Raw genomic sequence first — 19,272 nt, 5'->3', positions numbered from 1 at the left:
CCATATTCTGAGTCTCGTTTATTTGTAAACTAGTTGGGGGACAAGCTTAAATTCTTCTTACTACACAGCCCCTTTGAAGCAATTATGTATGGCTTTTGGGAGAGCAAAAGTAGACACATTTTTACAAACAAACACAAAACTAGGACCAAGAGAAAGGAAAATTAAGGCTTTTATATGGGTTAACATTAAGTTCTATTCAAGTTCTATATGTCTGTTTTTCTATATTTATAAAATTTATTAATTTCTTCGTAAGTGTACTCTAAGTACATGTATAAAGTACCAACATCAGCACAGATTCTATGCTGGATATTTTTAATTTTCAACTCGATACACTATGGAAATATTTGGAAAGAGATTCTTAGTGCAAAATTGTCTTGATCAGGTTGGCCTGTAAGCAAGTCTATAGGGAACTGTCCTGATTGTTAATTGATGAGGGAAGAGACACAGTCCATTGTGGGTGGCACCATTCTCCACACATGGTATCTTGAATATGAGAGGAGAAAACTAGCTGAGAGTCGGTAAGCAAGTGTGTGTTTGTTCTCATTCTGCTGTTGACTATGGATGTGATTTGACTCGATGCCTTTCTTTCTGTCTCAACCTCTCCAAAATGATAGACTTACTTAAAATTGTAAGCTGAATAAACACTTTTTCCCAATATTTCTTGTATTTTGTCACTATCACAAGGACAGATTCCTACTTCCATAAACATTTAGTACAACATAGCAATAAGAGAAATCAGTAAAATATGGATTGGGTGACTTCTAAGAGACTGCTCTGACTTTCCTTTTTAACTTACCCCAAAAGAATTTCTATACATCCTAGTCCCTTTCTGACCTACGTGTTTCACCTTTTCCTTTCGCTTTCTCTCCTAGTGCTTTGCCAGTTCTGAGGACCACTCCTCATCCTCATACTGCCAAGGGGCAAGTGCAATGCTGTGTTCAGCATTCCCCTGTCCTGTGAGAATTGTCCATAGAGTCTTCATGTATTATCAAGTGTGAGAATGAGGTTAGAGCGATACTGTTTATCATAACATTAGCTAGAACAAAAAGAAGAAAAATTATTGACCTGGGCACAGATATACACATAAACATTCCAGTTTCCAAAGGATTTCAGAATAACACAAAAGGCCGACAGAATAAAGACCATCAATAACTTGAAGATAATATCGGCTCCTGTCCATTTGGCTGCTAGTGTTAACAGTTCTTCTATAATTAGGCTCATAGAAAAGATGTTCCCGAGCCACATTAACTGTCCATTAATTAATTCCTTCCTTGTATCAACTTCATCAGTGGCTTCAGTGTATGAAGATAAATTAGTTTTACTTATCACTGTCCCAAATCTCTTAGGAGATAATGACAGCTAATTGAAACTATCAGAATAAAAATTAGCATTCAAATCAGCAGACAAGACACCACATTGTCTAGCTTAAGTGGAAAAGTAAGTAATTAAGATGTGAGATACTTATCACATTTCCTAGAAAGCTTCACAGAGGGTAGAAGGCCTCCAATGGATAGCTATAGGGCTTAGAGTGGAGCTCTCCAGCCCTGCTTCTAGAGAGGGGAAGGGAGGATTTCACCCTCACATTTGCAATACAACACTGGGTTCATGGGGCAGTTACATTCAGAGGCCTTTAAAAATCACATGCACTGATTTCCTGTGTACTTTGAAATGAGTGCAGATGCTCAGGAAGTTGCAAAATAGCTCAGAGACAGCCTTTCAACCTGCCCACAAATACGGTCCCGATATAAAAGAAGAAAAGTTGCGTTGGTGTGTAGGTATGTGTACAGTTCTGTGTAACTGCATAGGTCCCAAAAGCCACAATACAATCAGGATGCCACACTGCTCCACTGATGTCGTGTCTCCTACATCCTCCTCCTTTATAGACATGCCCTCTTCCCCTCCCTCCCCATCAGCAATCATTAATCCATCTTCATCCTACTCTGTGTTCAAGACCACATAAGTGAATCATGTGATCTTTGGACATTAGATTTTTGACTCAGCAGGTTAATCCATGAAACCCTTTCAATGACTCCATTGTATCAATAGAGTTCCTTCCTATGGCTGACTAGCATTGCATGGAACCGATGACATGCGTGTATTTATTTATCCACGTATCCATGTGTGTGTGGCCCTTTATCCATCAAGTGACAGAGTGTTGTTTCAAGTTTTGGACTATTACAAGTAAAATGTTGGGAATATATCTAGGCAGATTCTCTGCCCAGCTTTTAGTGTTGTTCCATTTCTGGAGATTTTCTTCTCTTAAAAGACAACAACTCTTTACCTAGCTCCGGCTAGCTTTGAACTCTCTATGTAGGCCAGATTGGCTTTGACCTCCTGATGCTCCCGCCCCAGCCTCCTGAGTGCTGGAATTATAGGCAGGTGGCAACACACAGCTTTGTGAAGTTTTTCAAGTCAGTATCTTCCTCGGCCGAGTTGCTCAGCAGAGCCCAAGCTGCAGTGGCTTATGCTAATGAGTCTTTTGTCATCCTTGGTGCCTAAGTCATCATCATATTGAGTAGTTCTTCTCACATATAATGAGTGGACAGAAGTATATAATGAGCCCCCGTGTCTGGCACTGAGCTTCAGTGAGGCTCACCGTCTGTGGCTGTTTTCTCGATACTTCCACCCACTCTTCCTAACAACTCTTGTATTTGGAGGTGAACAGCCAGACAGCACAGTTTTATTTGTAAACATTTCAGTGTATAACTCCAAACACTAAAGTCTTTTAAAAAAATAACTAAATGCCATTATCTCCATTCCACTCTTTGGCTTCCTTTAGACAAGAAAACGAGGAAGCAGCTCGAATGCCAACAGTCATTAGGAAAGAGTCAACATCCTTAGTCATCGGAGAAATGCAAAACAAAACGACCCTGAGATCCCACTTTACACCAATCCAAATGGCTAAAATCAAAAACTCAGGTGACAACAGATGCTGGTGAGGATGTGGAGAAAGAGGAACACTCCTCCATTGTTGGTGGGGCTGCAGACTGGTACAACCACTCTGGAAGTCAGTCTGGAGGTTCCTCAGAAAATTGGACATTGAACTACCTGAAGACCCAGCTATACCACTCCTGCGCATAGACCCAAAAGATGCTCCAACATATAACAAGGACACATGCTCCACTATGCTTATAGCAGCCTTATTTATAATAGCCAGAAGCTAGAAACAACCCAGATGTCCCTTAACGGAAGAATGGATACAGAAAATGTGGTTCATTGTCACAATGGACTACTATTCAGCTATTAAAAACAAGACTTCATGAAAATTCTCAGGCAAATGGATGGAACTAGAATATATCATCCTGAGGTAGGTAACTCAGTCACAAAAGAACACAGGTGGTAGGCACTCACTGATGAGTGGCTCTTAGGAAAAAAGCTCGGCATACCCAGGATATGAAGCTCAAGAAGGAGGAAGACCAAAGTGTGGGTGCTTCAGTCCTACTTAGAAGGGGGAACAAAATAATCATGGAAGGTAGAGGGAGGGAGAGACCTGGGAGGGAGAGAGGAGGGGGAGGGAAAAGGGGGCAGGATCAGGTGTGGGAGGAGACAGAGGAGAAATACAAAGGGTCTGGAAATTGAATGGAGGTGTGTAGCAGTAGGGTATGGGGAACTGGGGATATCCACTAGAATGTCCCAGATGCCAGGGAATCCAAGGGTTCCCAGGACCCAATGGATATGACAGTAGCTGAAATACCCAACAAAGGGGAGATAGAACCTGTAGAGATCAAATCCAGTGGATAGGCACAGCCCCCCACTGAGGGATGGGGCCACCCACCCATCTCAAAAAGTTTAACCCGGAATTATTGCTGTCTAAAGGAAATGCAGGGACAAAGAGTGGAGCAGGTGTTGGTATTCTGTCTAAGCTCCACCCCCACAGCTACCAGGCAATAGCCAGGAGTGCTCTACCACACAGTTGCCTGGTAACAGCCAGCTGTGCCTGACACTATCAAAGGGCTGCTTGCCCCCTCCTCTTCCTCTTACTTCTCTTGCTCTTCCTTTTCTCATTACCTCTTTATCTCTGCCCCCCTCCCTCCACATGCTCATGGCCAGCCTTTGCTTCCTTCCCTCTCCTACTCTTCATCTCTCATTAAACCTTTCCACGTGGAACCATGTTGACTTGGTTTGCTATGTCTGGGCTCAAGCCAAGATTTAAATTCCAACATTGGTCCTAACAGTAGGGACTGAAGGAAAGGCCATCCAGAGTCTGCTCAACCTAGGGATCCATCCCATCTGCAGACACCAAACCCAGACACTATTGCTGATGCCAAGAAGTGCTTGCTGACAGGAGCCTGGTATAGCTGTCCCCTGAGAGGCTCTCCCAGAGCCTGACCAATACAGATCCAGATGCTCACAGCCAACCATCAGACTGAGCACAGGGAGCTCAATGGAAGAGTTAGGGGAAGGACAGAAGGAGCTGAAGATGTTTGCATCTCCATAGGAAGAACCATAATATCAACTAACCAGACCCCCCCCCCCAGGTCCCCCAGGGATTAAACCAACCAAAAAGTACACATGGAGAGACCCATGGCTCCAGCTGCATATGTAGCATAGGGTGGCCTTATCTGGAATCAATGAAAGGGGAGGCCCTTGGTCCGGTGGAGGCTCGATGTCTCAGTGCAAGGGGTTGCTAGGGCAGGGAGTCAGGAGTGGGTAGGTGGGTGGAGAGCATCTTCATAGAGACAGGAGGAGGGGGATGGGAAAATGTAAATAAATAAAATGACCAGAAAAAAAGGAAGGAAGGAGGAAATAAATAGAAAGGAAGGAAGGAAGGAAGGAAGGAAGGAAGGAAGGAAGGAAGGAAGGAAGAAAGGGAATCAAAACAGTTATGGACAGTGGGGAAGTAAGGCTTGAATGGAAGGGTCTGGGTCAGGGGACCTCTGGGCCCAGAGAATGCCTTTCGGGAAGGACACGCAGCTGAGGGTGACTGAGCTCAGAGTAGCCCACTCTCAAGTGTACGGTGAAGGCAGTGGTGCCTGGGGATTGACAGCAGCTCCCACACAGACATGAAAGTAATGAGCCGGAGTCATGCTCACAGAATCCCATAGATTAAAAATAATTTACACTTGACGTGTCCAAATTCATGCAAAGGATATCCATACATTACAAATTACTTCCAATTTTATTCTTTCTATGTTAAAATCTTGAAACAAAAAGGAAATTTAGAATGCTACTATGTACAACTGGGTACCCATCGTGATTACACCATTAGCATTTAAACATACTTTCTCACTTATCCACCTACTTATTATCTTATCCTTCTTGGTTTTCTAGCTGCATTTCATAGAAAGTTGTAGGTATCCCCCTTGTCCTTTAGCATGTTTGCCTTAAACAGATGCCGTAAAGTTTTTTTTTTTTTTACTCAATTCAAAATGTTTACCATTTAAAAATGCACCCTTTAGTAGTTCGGTTTTAAGTTTTAAAGTTAGTAATGTACATGAATATGCAAGTTCCTCTGGAGTGTGTGGAATTGGAATCATTTTGGTACACACCCAGGAACCGCATAGCATAGATGAATTATATTATGGTTCAGTTCTAGTTTTTTGAGAAACTTCCCAAGAGCATGTGAGGTATCCATCTTCAACTGTGTTCACTTTATTTCTATAGAATTTTTTAAACAAAGACTTATTTTATGTGAGTGAACATTTTGCATATATACATATACGTATATACGTATATATATATATGAATGGTGGTTTGAATGAAAAATTACCCCATAGGCCCATAGGGAGTGGCACTATTAGTGGGTGTGGCCTTGGTGGAATAGGTGTGGCTTTGTTGGAGCAAGTGGGTTACTTGGGGTAGGTTTTGAAGTTTCAGATGCTCAAACTAGGCCCAGTGTGGCATTCTCTTTCCTGCTGCCTGCTGATCAAGACGTAGAACTCTCAGCCTTTTTCTCCGGAGTCATGTCTGTCTACACGCCACCATGCTTCCTGCCAGGACAATAATAGACAAACCTCTGAACTGTAAGCCAGCCCCAACTTTTTGCTTTCTTGTATAAGAGTTGCCATGGTCATGGTATCTCTTCACAGCACTAGAGACCCTAACTAAGACACATGGTATATAACAGTTGTTAGGGTGTAACTCCTAGTCTTATGTGGAAGACATTATCTTGTAGCATCTCCCTGGTTCTTACAGTCATTCCTTCCCCTTTCCCATGATGTTTCCTGAGCCTCTGTGTCTTAGATGTTTTAGCTGTGTATGAGCACCTGTAGTCAGTTGTTCTCTGCATTTTGACTGGTTGTGAATCTCTGTGATGGTCTCCATCTGCTTCAAAACAAAACGTCCTTGATGAGGCATAAGAGCTACACTTATCTGTGTATATGCAGATGGGTATTTAGACCTTGATGAGTTGTGCTCTTTATTAATATACAGTAACCTTTAAAAATATCTAATTCTCTTAAGTTATTTTATCATATATCAGCACTGCTACACCAGCTGACTTTTAACTTCCACTCATTTGATACCTTGATTTGCATCCTTTGACTCAGATTCTCTGGGGGTATGTACCAGTGACGTATGTTTCTTGGAGACAGGAGATAGTTAAACTATTTTTTTAAAATCCTGTCAGCTAGTCTGCATCTTTTTATTGATGAGTGGAAATCATTTATATTGGAATTTATTGGAGAGAGATATTTACTAAATCCTATAGCTTTCTTATGAGTTTGTCTGGTTAATTCCTTGATCATCTCTCTGCCGCTCCCCTGCCATCTCTCTACACTGTTTGTATCAGAAGTATGCTGGTTTAGTATGTTGGACATGCTAGTTTCCTTCTTCCTCTTCATTAAGTTATCTGTCCCCTGTTTTATCTTGTGCTTGAGTCCATCTTCTTCTCTATAGTACTTCCGTAAGTATCCTTTGCAGGTTGGTGATCAAGAACCATGCTCTTTTGTGTTTGTCTGATACATCCTCGCTTCTCCACCAATTTAAAGAGAACTTTCCAGAATATAACAGTTTTGCTCCATAGTTTTTCCTTTCAGGTTTGGATCTATGGTTCCTTATCCTGGATTTTAGGGCTGCTCATCAGATAGCAGATGCGATTCTCATGTGCTTGCCCTTGTAGGTGATTTAGAGTATATCTCCGAACTGCTGTTAATACTGTTTCTTTTCTTTATGTTTTCAACATGAATGACTATAACATGTCATAAAGAAGTTCTACTCTGGTCACATCTATTCATGGTTGTAACTAACTCTTGTGCTTGAGAGTCCATTACTTTCTCTAGAACGGGGAGAATCTTTGGTATAATTTCAGTGAATAGATTTTCTAGATCCTTAATTTTTCCATCAGCTCCTTCTGTCAATAACGTCTTAGAATTGGTTTCTTGATTATATTCCAGAGCTCTTGAATGCTGTGGTCATGCTTATTTATTTTTGTTTTATTGATGTTTGAATTTAGTATATCCTTTATGTTTGTCCTCCATCTCTGGTTTCTTTCTTCTGCTTGGTTAAGTCTACTGGTGACAATTATTCTTCAACATTTCTTTTTGTTTTTCAATCCAAGTTTCTTTCCTACCCATTTTCCTGACATTTTTCCTCTGTGCGCCTTAATTTAGTCTTTATGCCATAGATTGAATTCATCTGCTTGTTTTCATCCTCTTTAAGCTCACACATAGGTTTTACTAGTAGATGTTAAGAACCTTCAGCTGACATTGTACCTATTCAAATTTGTTTCAATTCAATAGTCAAGGAATTACAGTTTCACAAGACAGCTGTGCTTTTTTATGTTTCTTATGTTTTGTGTTAAAATTTTACATCTCTTCAGTGAACTATCTTTCAACGCATTTTAGCTGTATTTGAGTATTTTTGCATTGAGAATCCTTTCCCAGTATCCAGTACCACTCAGTGAGGAAAAGATGAACTATTGTCACAGCAACAACACCGAGCTGTATAATAAGAAGCACACCAAACCCAATTAAGTCTCAGTAGTGTATTACCAGTGTTGCAAACCAGAAAATGGCAAAGCCAATGTGGAGTCTGGTATGAGATAAATAGTCGCTTATGGTTAATATTGTAATAGGTAGAGGAGTCATGGTCTTAGAAAACTGGAGCAGAAGCAATGTTCAGTCAAGAAAGGAGAAAGAAGAGTGGAGAAGACTGTTATGGAAGGACAGAAAAATGAACAAGCCGTTAGCAAGAAAGGGAAAAGAATCCTTCAATAATGAGAATGCTCAAAAATAAAATTAGATAGACAGAACTAAAAACAGAAGACATAAACTTTTTACAAGGAAGATAAAATTCAAAATATTACTAAAGGTATACTAGGAAGGAACACAGAAACAAGGAAGAAAAGGAAAAGATTGCCCAGAGACGAAACAAGATGCACGAAAGTTTTAGACAATGGTGTGAAGAGGAAAAAAAAATACTTAAAAATTTAATAACTCACCAATATCACTAAACCTGTAGTAAAAGGGGAGAGCAGAAGCCATGGGAGAAGAAAAGAGAGGAGGAGGAGGGGGAGCAGGGTCTTTTTCTCATCCAAAGATAACTCAGACTATTTACCTTCTGGTATAAAATGCTTAATTTTTACTTTGGGGTAAAAGCTGGACAGTTTGCCTTCAGTCTCCAGTAAAATATTAAGTTTTTATTAGCTTGGAATTTAACTGATGTGACCACTCAAAACTACTGCATTTATGATATCAATTGGTGCCACCAACTAGATTCCTTTTAAGCCCAACAGTGTATACCAACATGAAACTCATGCCGTTTGTGCTGTGGACAGTGACGCTATATCAGAGTTTCTCTCAATTCTGGCAGCACCGTGACAACCTGGCAGAGAAGTTTTACTTTCTAAGTAGCTTTTTAATATTCTCTCCTCTGACACTTACTGAAGCAGGACCAGTTCTGTCCCCCATCTCCAACCTCAAAGACACTCATTCCTTGGCATAGATTCTGCTCTTTCTGCTTTACCTTCTACTTAGTTACCTAGTTTGTTACCTTCTACTTCTTACCTAGTTTGTCATTTTTTCGGGAAGTCAGATGAAACCTATATATTCTTTCACAAATTCATTAGAGTTGCAAATTAATTTTTGTGCATATGATTATGGCTATATGAACATTTTGTGTCCCCAATGTTTACAAGTGTGTGCTTGGCAGTCTGCTAAATGTTCCATGCGTCTATCAACGCATTTTCACTACAGCAAAATGCATTTCGTTCCCGTTTTGCAGATGAGGAAATTAAGGGTTCAGAAAACCTAAATGACTTACCCAGATACAAGGAAGAGACAGATAAAAGATGTGAACTCAGGTCAACACATTTATTTACATTATTAGCTTCCAGATCACTAAGATTCTTTGCTCAGGAGCATGTTATTATACACAGCTTCCTTCCATGTCATTGTTTATACTTTTCCGAATGGGTTTTGTTCCACGTCAGAGTAGGAAGTAAGAAAGCAAAGAAAGTCCCTGTTCTGGGAGGAGAGCTGGGGAGCTCGGTCTGTTTTCATTTCTCCTTCACTTTGATCTAGCAACTTACTTTCCTATAAAGTCTAAAAAACAGGCAATTGGGCTGAAGCAGCATAGGAAGGTATTGAGTTTAACTCCGTTTAATTGATTACAGTGTTAGTGGCTTATACAAACAGGGCAGAGTTTCAAACAACTCCCGGCTCCTAGTGCTGTTTTTCTCTGAGTCATGCTACTCCTCCCTGAACATGTTTACTAAAGCGCCTCCGTATCAGACTTTAAGCAGGAGTATGCTTCCCATTCTGGACTGATTATTGGCTTACTTTCCTCCCTAACAGTTTGCAACCTTTAAAATGGCCTTTAGATTTAGAGTTCAGAGAGAAAACCTCTTGCAAGCCTGCCGTCAGGCACTGAGTGATGTGACCCAAGTCAGCAGCTGTCCGCACAGTGGCCATCTGAAATGGCTATGGTGCCTTCTGACAAAGAGAGTGACACTCAGACAATCCGGGTACAACGGGCGGGGCACAGAGTAGCGGGGCTGAGTCTTGGGGAGAGGACACCTCTGGTTTTCCAGTTATCCCACTACTAGTGGTCCAGGAGGCAACTTTTCTAAGATGCCTACGTTTCTACCGAGTAGTGCTTGTGCATCCAGCTAGCTCCTTGTTTCCTCCATCCCGGCCTTAACCTCCCTTCCGAGTCTCGACCTGAGGGAGACAGATCTCTTAAGGTGACATCTGGCACCAAGAGGGACAGTACTGGTTCTTGAGTCTAGGGCAGCAGGGTCAAGCTCCTCTGGGACTTTGGGGAAAGGCCACAGCTGAGGTACTGCCACGCTAGGCCTTGTGGGCAGGCTTCGACCAATCACTGTAGGGCATACACGAACTCTGACCAATCAGCGCCCGTCTTATTCCCGAGTCCCGCCCGCTCTAGCCCAGGTTCCCCGAACCCCGTCCCGGCGCCGACAGTCGCGGCTGTCGCTTTCGCTGCAGCCGCCTCCGGAGCTGACTCGGGCATCCCGGCTCCTGGCTCCCTTCGTTGTCCCCGGTAGCTTTCACTAAGGATGAGTCCCTGCGCGGCCGCGCGCCTGCCCCGCGGAGACCGCCGGCGCACCTTCATCTAGCGACTGGTGAGGGCGGGGGTGACGGCGTCCTGCCAGCTCGGCCGGGGAGCGGGGCCCGGGGAGGGAACTCGCGGAGGGGGTGGCTGCGAGCTTCGCGCCGCGTGGCACGGGCGGGTGGCCTGGCAGCGCAGCCCCGCGGCCCCTGCCAGCTAATGAATGGCCTTGTCCCGCGAAGTGCTACGTCGCCGAGCTGCCGGACACGCCCTCCAGCGACGTTGCATTTCTAGTTCCGAGGGTTGACTGGTGTCACCTCCCTTGGATCCCTTCCTAGAGGCTCCCTTGTCCATTAAATCCTTGGTGGAGTTTACAAAGTTTGAGTTCGCGCGGGCCTTGCTGAGTTTGCAGAAGCAGATCTTGCTTGAACATTCGCTGCTGGGTGGAAATGGACAGGGGTCTGTTCTGCAGTGACGGGATGGAGGGGCCTTTTGTTCGTAGGTATCAGGTTGCAAAGGAATTTTGGTTCAGAGGGGAAATGGCCAACCCCGACTTAAGCCATCTTTAACTCTGTTATCTAACAGTCATAAAACTTGAGTTGTGTTAGTCAGAGGGGATGTTTTTTCAAGGAGAAGTTGAGTAGCACCTGTTTCCTTTTACCTCGAAGTAGGTAACACTTGAAATAGTTTTCCCCCTAATAGATACTGTGGCTACCTCTTTAATATGCAAAATTTCAGGCATTGTTTGTGGTCAGTTCCTCACTCTCTGTTGAGTTCCTTTCATTTGTTTTTGTTGTTTTAGTGACCTACCTCTCAGTACCTGAGGACAGAACTATTTTTTAAAACGTGTTTAGCAAAGCTCGAGTCACATCGCAGCTTTACGATTTAGTCTCATTTAGAATAGGTCAGGAGATACATTTTAATCTCATTTCATACAAATGAAAGTATTGAAGCTTTAAGAAAATTCAGAGGTGTGCTTTTCCTTAGGGAAGCTATGAACTTGGGTCAGGTACTGAGCAGTAGCTGAGAGCTCACACCTCATACGGAAAAGAGACAGAGGGAAACAGACTGAGACAGACCAGGCCTCTAACAAGGCCACAGCAACACACAGCCATACCCCCCAGTCTTTCCCAAACAGGACAACTAGCTGGAGACCAAGCATAGGGAACCTTTGGAGTTCATTATTATTCATACCACTACAAATATGCATACCCATCTGAAACTTTTTAAATAGTGTGATTTTTAAAAAGATAGATAAATTGATTGATTGATTGTGAGTACGCTGCCGCTGTCTTCAGACGTACCAGAAGGCATCGGATCCCATTACAGATGATTGTGAGCCACCATGTGGTTGCTGGAAATTGAACTCAGGACCTCTGGAAGAGCAATCAGTGCTCTTAACCGCCAAGCCATCTCTCCAACCCACCCATCTGAAATTCTACCTGGACTTTGAAAAAAAAAATATATATGTATATATATTGTTTGAGAATTACATGCCTACAGAGTGTTTGATTAAACCCACTCCACATTTCTTCCCTTCCAGTTTCTTTCCTAGCACTATTCCCTCCCACTTTAAATGTTTCTTTCTTTCTTTCTTTTTTTTAAAATCCACTTAGACCACTTAATGTGGCCAGTGTGTACTTGGATGTAGGGTTATCTGTTGGATTGTGGGTGGCCTCTCAGGAGCCACACCCCTGAGGAAAACTAACTTTCTCTTACCCATCAGCCATCAATTGTCCATAGCTTTTCAGCTAGGGAAGTGACTTCATGACCGCCTCCCTGTCCTATGCTAGAGTTTTGTCTGGCTTTATCTTTTTCAGATCTTGTTCATGCAGTCAGAGTGTCTGTGAGTTCATGTGTCCAACCACTTCATTGTGTTAAGAAAAACACTGTTTTGCTGCTGACTACCTCTGGCTGCTGAATTATGTTATCTCCTCTTCCTGGAGCTTTGGGATGATAGGGCATGATACAGATGTCCTGTTTAGGGGCGGGCACTCCACAGTCTCTTATTCTGCACGCTGACAAGTTGTCTCACTATCTACTGCTAAAAGAAACTTCTTTGCCAAGGACTGAGTGATGAAGTCCTTAGAAATCAGTTAGATGCTGTGCTCATTTAGCAGAATAACAGTAGATTCCCAGATAGGGCCGTGACCTACCCAACCATGGATTCTTGGTCCTCATAATGGTGCTAGATGTGAGTTCTGTCTTGGAGCAAGCCTTGAGTCCAGTCAGAAAATGTTTACTCTGTGACATTTGTGCAACTATTATTTGTGTAACCTTGCCAGAATGTTGCTGTAATTCACAAAGTTCACAGTTGGGTAAGACTGTTGATTACTGTTTTCTTTTGTTTTGTTTTGGATCGGGGTTCAGATATACTAGGGGCATAGGTGATTAGATTTGTTTTAAAAACGGAATTACATTCTTAATTATGGATGAATATAAGGCCTTGTTCAGGACTCAGTGTCGACTGGCCAGAACCTTTGTGGTGGAACAATAGTTGGGGTTGAACCATTCCAAGTTAGACCTGCTTGGTTTTTGTCAACATTTCACACCTGTCATGTGATGTCATGTCCCCTTTTTTCTTACCCCATCGCTGAAGCCAGAAGCCTTGCATTGTTATCTTACCCTGCCATTGTAAGATTCTGAAAATAAATGAATTGTCTACATCAAGCACAAAAGGCTGTTTAATAATATCTAACCCATCCTGATAGGAAAAAGCAAGAGTGGTGTGGGTTTTAGAGCTGGAAAGAGTAAAATGAAGGATTTGTTAAATGCCAAGACTTTTTTCTTTTCAGGTTCAGATTAATGATTTGAAGTGTGTGGGGTTTTTTGTTTTTGTTTGTTTTTGCTTATTTGCTTTTGTGGGACTTTTGTGTTCAGTTAAAGACTGTAGGTTTTCAGAAACAGGCCTAGAGTTAGAGTTAGAAACCATGTAGTTCCTTGCTCTAGTTTTTAAAAGGCAAATCATAATTGTCAGTATTAAAAAGCTAGTTAGATGTTAACCTCTACTTATTGTGATTTCAAGAGGAAAATAACATATTTGGACCCTTCCATATTATATTATTATTATATCTGTCTAATGTATATATGTACCAAACTTTCCCCTGTACACACAGTGGACTCATGCCTGTCTCCGAAGAGTCTTATAATTGCATTTTGTTGTTGTTGGTCCTAAAGATCAGATGGTATGGAAAGCTTTACACCTACATTAGGGAAGGTTTCCCTTCTCTTGTCTTCAAAAGTTTTATATAGCATTAAGAGTTATAGTGAATCTCATCATCATTTTATACTTTGATATTTCAGTTCATACTTTTTGTACACATTGATTATAAAACCCTCTTATTATCTTTGTCTCTGAGCTAGCTAGAATTTATATTAATATAGGTATAAAATATCAAAAATGATTTCTTTCCAGATAGCTGTCTAGTTGTTCTGATATCCTTAGTTGAATGATTTCCCATTACAGGGACCTTTCGGGTGAGAAGACTCATTGCTCACCATGCAGTAATAGCTGAAGCGCTGATTGTTTTGGTAATGGTTAAGGTGCAGTTTTAGTTGGTGGCCATTTGAAAGAGGGTTTTCTTGAAGATAATAAATCTGAATGTGTTTATAGCTTCTGGGGACATAGCTTATAGAATGTGAAAATACAGGAAATAATGACTGAAGACATGAAGATTCTGAAGAAAGAGGCCTGCATGGAAAGTTGATCTGTGTGTCTTTATTTTATTTTATTTTTTACGAATTAAGAGCATTTAGGTGTGGAGTTTCTTATACTGTGAAGTACAAGTTAGATTTGTAACTTACTTTACTTTGTCTCCCCGCAGGTCACCCTCGCAATTATGGCTGTTTAAAAGGCGCAGACGGTGTGGAGGGGGAGTTCCCCTCCTCACTCCCCCTTGGTGCTTGACTCCAGGAATAATTTATAAACTGGGATTTTTTTAAATGAAGAACTTGTATTTGATATGAACTTTATAGAATTATTTATAAATTTTTGATTTAAGTGCCAAAAGATTATACAGAGATATATAGTTTTATATAATTGTTGTGACTACTTAAATTATAACCCCAAAGGGCCATCTCTTCTTGATAAGTCTTCCTGAATAGTATCTTTGTGTCCTGGCTTTTTTAAAAAAATTTACTTTGGTGACTGTTCTGAAGGAGTAAGCAATATACAGCAATTAGGATGGATTCTGCCGCCCCCGACTGCACGGCCAAGTGCAGGTCCCTGAAGCACGCTCTAGATGTCCTTTCTGTGATAACGAAGGGCAGTGAGAGGCAGATCAAGACCTTTCTCTCCAGTTACTGCTACAACGCGGCAACTGTCAAGGACGCCTTCGGCAGGAACGCGCTCCACCTGGTTTCCTCCTGTGGGAAGAAAGCAGTGTTAGATTGGCTTATTGAGAAAGGAGTGGATTTGCTGGTAAAGGACAAGGAGTCAGGCTGGACAGCACTGCACAGAAGCATTTTTTATGGACACATCAATTGTGTTTGGTCTCTGTTGAAGGTAGGCATCACTAGCTTATTTAAAACTGTTATTTATTTAAACATGCGCTCTTCTTATTTTCTTTTTCCTTTTATTGAAAACAGATTTTTTTCCTCACATAACATCTTGATTATGGTTTCTCCTCTCTTTACTCCTCCCACCTCCTCCTTAATCCTCTCCCATCCATACCCTCCCCCTTTGTGTTTCTCATCAAAAGACAAATAAGCCACACCTTGAATCCCAGCACTTGAGAGGCAGAGGCGAGTGGATCTCTGTGAGTTTGAGGTCAGCATGGTCTACATTGTGAGTTCCAGGACAGCCAAGGCTATATAGTGAGATTCTGTCTGGGGAAAAAACAAAAAGGAAAAAAATAAGGAAAACAAACACACTTCTCTGAGATAATGATAAAATAAAATAAAATACAACGACGTTAAATAAAATCTAACGCACTGCAATAAAAACAAACAAACAGAAGGGAAAGAGCCCACGAGAGGGCATAAGAAATAGAAGCCTATTCATTCACACCCTCAGGAATCCCTGAACAAGCTAAACTGGAAGCCATAATACAGATAGAAGGAAATAGATAAATATAAATGAATAATTAAAACACTGAGTTTAAAAAAACCACAGACATGACACTGGAGGCAGGGGACCTCCAGTCACGCTGCTAAGTTCAGTATTTGTGGCCATCTACTGCTGAGTGTGTAGCCGGCCCTTGAGAGTAGTTTGTTTCCCCAGTGAGACTCCCTTGGAGAAAACTAGTGTCACGTGCAGGTGGTTATCAATTAGAGGTGGCTTCTGGGTCAGGGATGGGCCTGTATCCACCCTTTTTTCAGCGCTGACTCCACTTGTGCAGGCCGTGCGCGCTGCTACAGACTGAGTTCACATGGGCTTTGAAGGCCTTGTTTCACGTGTCCTCCACCCCTCTGGCTCTCACGATCTTTCTACCTCCTCTTCTGTGGTGTTCCCTGGGCATCTGATGGACATCCTGTTTAGAGCCAAGTGCACTAAGGTCTCAGTCTGCACATTGTCTGGCTGTGGCCTCAGCAGTTGCTCCTGTCCACTTCAGGAGAGTGTTTCCAATGATGGCCGAGCAGGGCACTGATCTGTTTCCCTGGCTGGAGGTTAGGCGTGTGTATTTCTTAATCTATTTTGTGTTTCATTTTCTAAGAGAGGTTTATTTGTTTGAAACTTTTACTGTTAGAACTCATCTTTAGATTTAAAATCCTATATATGTGTATTTACACATTTTATGTAAAATTTCAAATATATATCAAAGGTGACAATACATGATAAGCTATTGTGCAATTTTATATTATGGGCACTACTGTATGCTACTGGGAAAAAAACTTGAACAGAATTCATTTGAACAAAGAATGATTTATGACTTGGACAGCACTTTAAAACCATAGGGGTTTAGTGTGCGCAGGATGCGCACCTATTCTCAAGGCTCAGGTCTCACCTCCAGCACCCCACGCTCCCCACCTCACCCCAGGAAGGCTTAGAGAGCTGTTTTGGCAGCTCGGACAGAGCGGAGAACCTGAATACAGGTTAATCAGTGCCTGTGACTGTTCAGGTCTTCCGTCTGTGTTCCTATTTATATTAGTTAGGCTTCTGCTTGCTTACATGAAATAACTATTAAAATCATTCCAGTTTAATGTAATTCCATCTTTGAATATTTAAAAAACTTGTAAATTACCATTGCCTACTTTACAAGGATATTAGATGTTGAACATCATTTAGGGGTAGGAATAATATGTCTGCTTGTTTAACTGGAATAAAATGTTTTTAGTTTAAAAATTTAACAATTAAAATCAGCTTAATTTATATGAAAATTTCTCGCTCAGTAGATTTTATCAAGGTTTGTTACGTGAATACCCAAATCAGAGAGTGTTTTGAGAAATACTCAGTGTCATTGATCTAATGAAACTGAGTCATGCATTTTAAATATTTAACTTTGCTTTATATAGGCATTTTTTCAAGTTTGTTTGGCCCAGAAGACACAAGTCTTTTTATCCTCAAACAAAATGTAGCTAAATTAGGAATCTTATCATTAGTATTTTTATCTGTTTCATTTTTATTTTAAAGACTTATTTTACGTATGTGAGTACACTGTAGTGGTCAGTCTTCAGACACCTCAGAAGAAGGCATCAGATCCCATTATAGATGGTTGTGAGCCACCATATGGTTGCTGAGAATTTAACTCAGGACTTGTGGAAAAGCAGTCACTTCTCTTAACTGCTGAGCCATCTCTCCAGCCTCATCTATTTGATTTAAAAAAAAAAAACTTATTGTTGCATTTTTTGTACTATATACTCATCAAAATAACTTCTAATGTATGTTGGTTGTAAATATTGCTTTTATTTCCTCAGAGGAAAGGATGAGGTGAGACCTGTACCCAAGCTGTTCAAATACAGCCCAGAGTGTTTCCTTCTCTGTTTAACCATCTCAACCTAGGTCTAGGCCTGGAAGCTTCTAGTCTCTGAACAATCTAATCTTCTAACTAATTCAACATGGCTTCTCTTGGCCTCTGACTGAGTTGCTCTGCGTGGCCTCATCCTGACTTTGGCAGTCTGTTCTAATCTTGGGTTCCTTCTCATTCTCTGGTTCATTCTGTCTTCACCTGTGTCTAACTTCTCTCTGCTCCCTGGCTCTGAAACTATCCTGGTAAAACTGCCATACATACTCAACAGACCCCCTCAATTAGATGTCACTTACAAACATGGCTGCTTCCTTCGACAAACTAAGCTAACCTTCATTCCTAGGGACTAAAATTGTGCGCTAAGGATGTCTGTATTCCTGCCAGGTCGTACTGTAATCCAGAGCATGTCTGATTCCAGCCCGATCACACAGACCTAGGGTCTTTGGATGTGATCCCTTGCGAGAGCAGCCATGTTACTGGATTAAAATTCCTCTACAATTGATAGTGTAATATCTATTTTTTGTAGCTAAATTGTTTTAAGGGCCCTATTTAAGACATCTTGATAAATTTCCGAGCATAATTCCAGCAATTCCAGTTATGTCTACAAAAGGGATAGTATTAGTCCTTCCCCATATCTGCCCCCACTTCTGTAAGAGCCTCACTTACCCCTTTCTCTCCATGTAGGAAAAGCTAAAGAGTTAAAGCACCAGTTGGCCCCAGCCTTATCCTGTCTTACCGCTGTAACCTTGCCTGGCAGCATTGCTAATCTGTTGAGCGTTGGAGGGTTCTTTGATTTTCTTCTATCTGAGAGGTTACTAGTCATACGTCTTTATTTAGGACTTCATTTTAAAGAGTTGTCATGTGTCCTAGATTTTGGACTTTGCCTGCTTTAGATTTTCGTGGTGGTGTGGGTGTCCATTGGCTATGAGAAGCTGGCCATTTGCTCTTAGACTTATTATTAGAGACTTATTGACCATAACTAATAGTGAGTGAAGTTCACTGCTAAAACTTTTCTACCAAAAAGTTCTTCCCAAACTGTTTAGTATTCTCCTGTTGTAAGATACCTGCTCAAGCGTGTCCTTTTCTGTGGCCTTGCAATTCTCCTATCAGAGGAAATGGGTGCAGGACGAGGCCTCATTGAGGAGCTTCATGTCAGCTCCCTCGTGTACACCAGAGTACTTCAGGTGTCACATATTGGCAAAGGACACTCTAGTCCTGAATTCAGGCCCAGGGAGTTCGCATCTGCTAAAACTTGAGCATTTTGTATCAAGTGCCAAAGTAAATTGCTCAGTAAATGTACACCCACACCGCTACACTGTCAGTCCTTGACTGCCGAACATAGGATGCCTTGGCAGAGACTGCCTACATAAAGCTACAGTAGAGGCAGCAAGTTGAAGTATCATGGCTTTCACTGCTTTATTCCACCATGTGATAGAGTGCCAACGGCTTTATGCTTATAGGATTCTGCCACATCTGTTGCAGTGTACTTTAAATGGTTTCATTTGTAGTATTGGGGTGAGCCTAGGGCCTCACACATGATAGGCCAGAACTCCCTGGTGAGCTATACTTAGTGTTTTTTAATCTTGGGCACTGGATTTTGCTCAAGATGAATTCAAACTTGCAATCCTAGTGAGGAGGTAGGATTGCCATTGTTTTATTATATCGCTGTTTACTCGTGGGTTGGGAAGAACTTGCTTTGATTTTTCTTACTGTTATGGAGCCTAGTAGAATCCCAAAGTTGTATGGGTTGAGTGACACACTAACTTCAAAGTTTTTAGAGCAAATATCTTTTGAGTGTATAGTATATGCCAAAAATTCCATGCATTAGAGACTTTATAGACATTACAGACATTGTCGTGAACATGACTGGGCTCTTATTTTTAATTAAGTCCTTTTTTACTAATATGGGGAGATAGGC

The 19,272-nt window shown here is 41.6% G+C and overlaps 1 protein-coding gene across 1 annotated transcript in view; it reads left to right on the top strand.

The window, feature by feature from the left end:
- Positions 1 to 9,985: 9,985 nt before the first annotated feature.
- The window catches only part of Ibtk (inhibitor of Bruton tyrosine kinase), a 64,770-nt gene continuing 55,483 nt past the window's right edge, over positions 9,986 to 19,272 (top strand). The window contains exons 1-2 of the mRNA XM_032909520.1: positions 9,986 to 10,522; positions 14,274 to 14,953. Of these exons, the coding sequence (XP_032765411.1) occupies positions 14,633 to 14,953 (321 nt within the window). The 5' untranslated portion in view covers positions 9,986 to 10,522; positions 14,274 to 14,632. The remainder of the gene's footprint in view (positions 10,523 to 14,273; positions 14,954 to 19,272) is intronic.

The sequence above is a fragment of the Rattus rattus genome, chromosome 8 (genome assembly GCF_011064425.1).
Source record: "Rattus rattus isolate New Zealand chromosome 8, Rrattus_CSIRO_v1, whole genome shotgun sequence".
NCBI lineage: Eukaryota > Metazoa > Chordata > Mammalia > Rodentia > Muridae > Rattus > Rattus rattus.
Note: the sequence above shows the minus strand (reverse complement) of the source record. Positions and strands in the feature narration are given on the sequence as shown.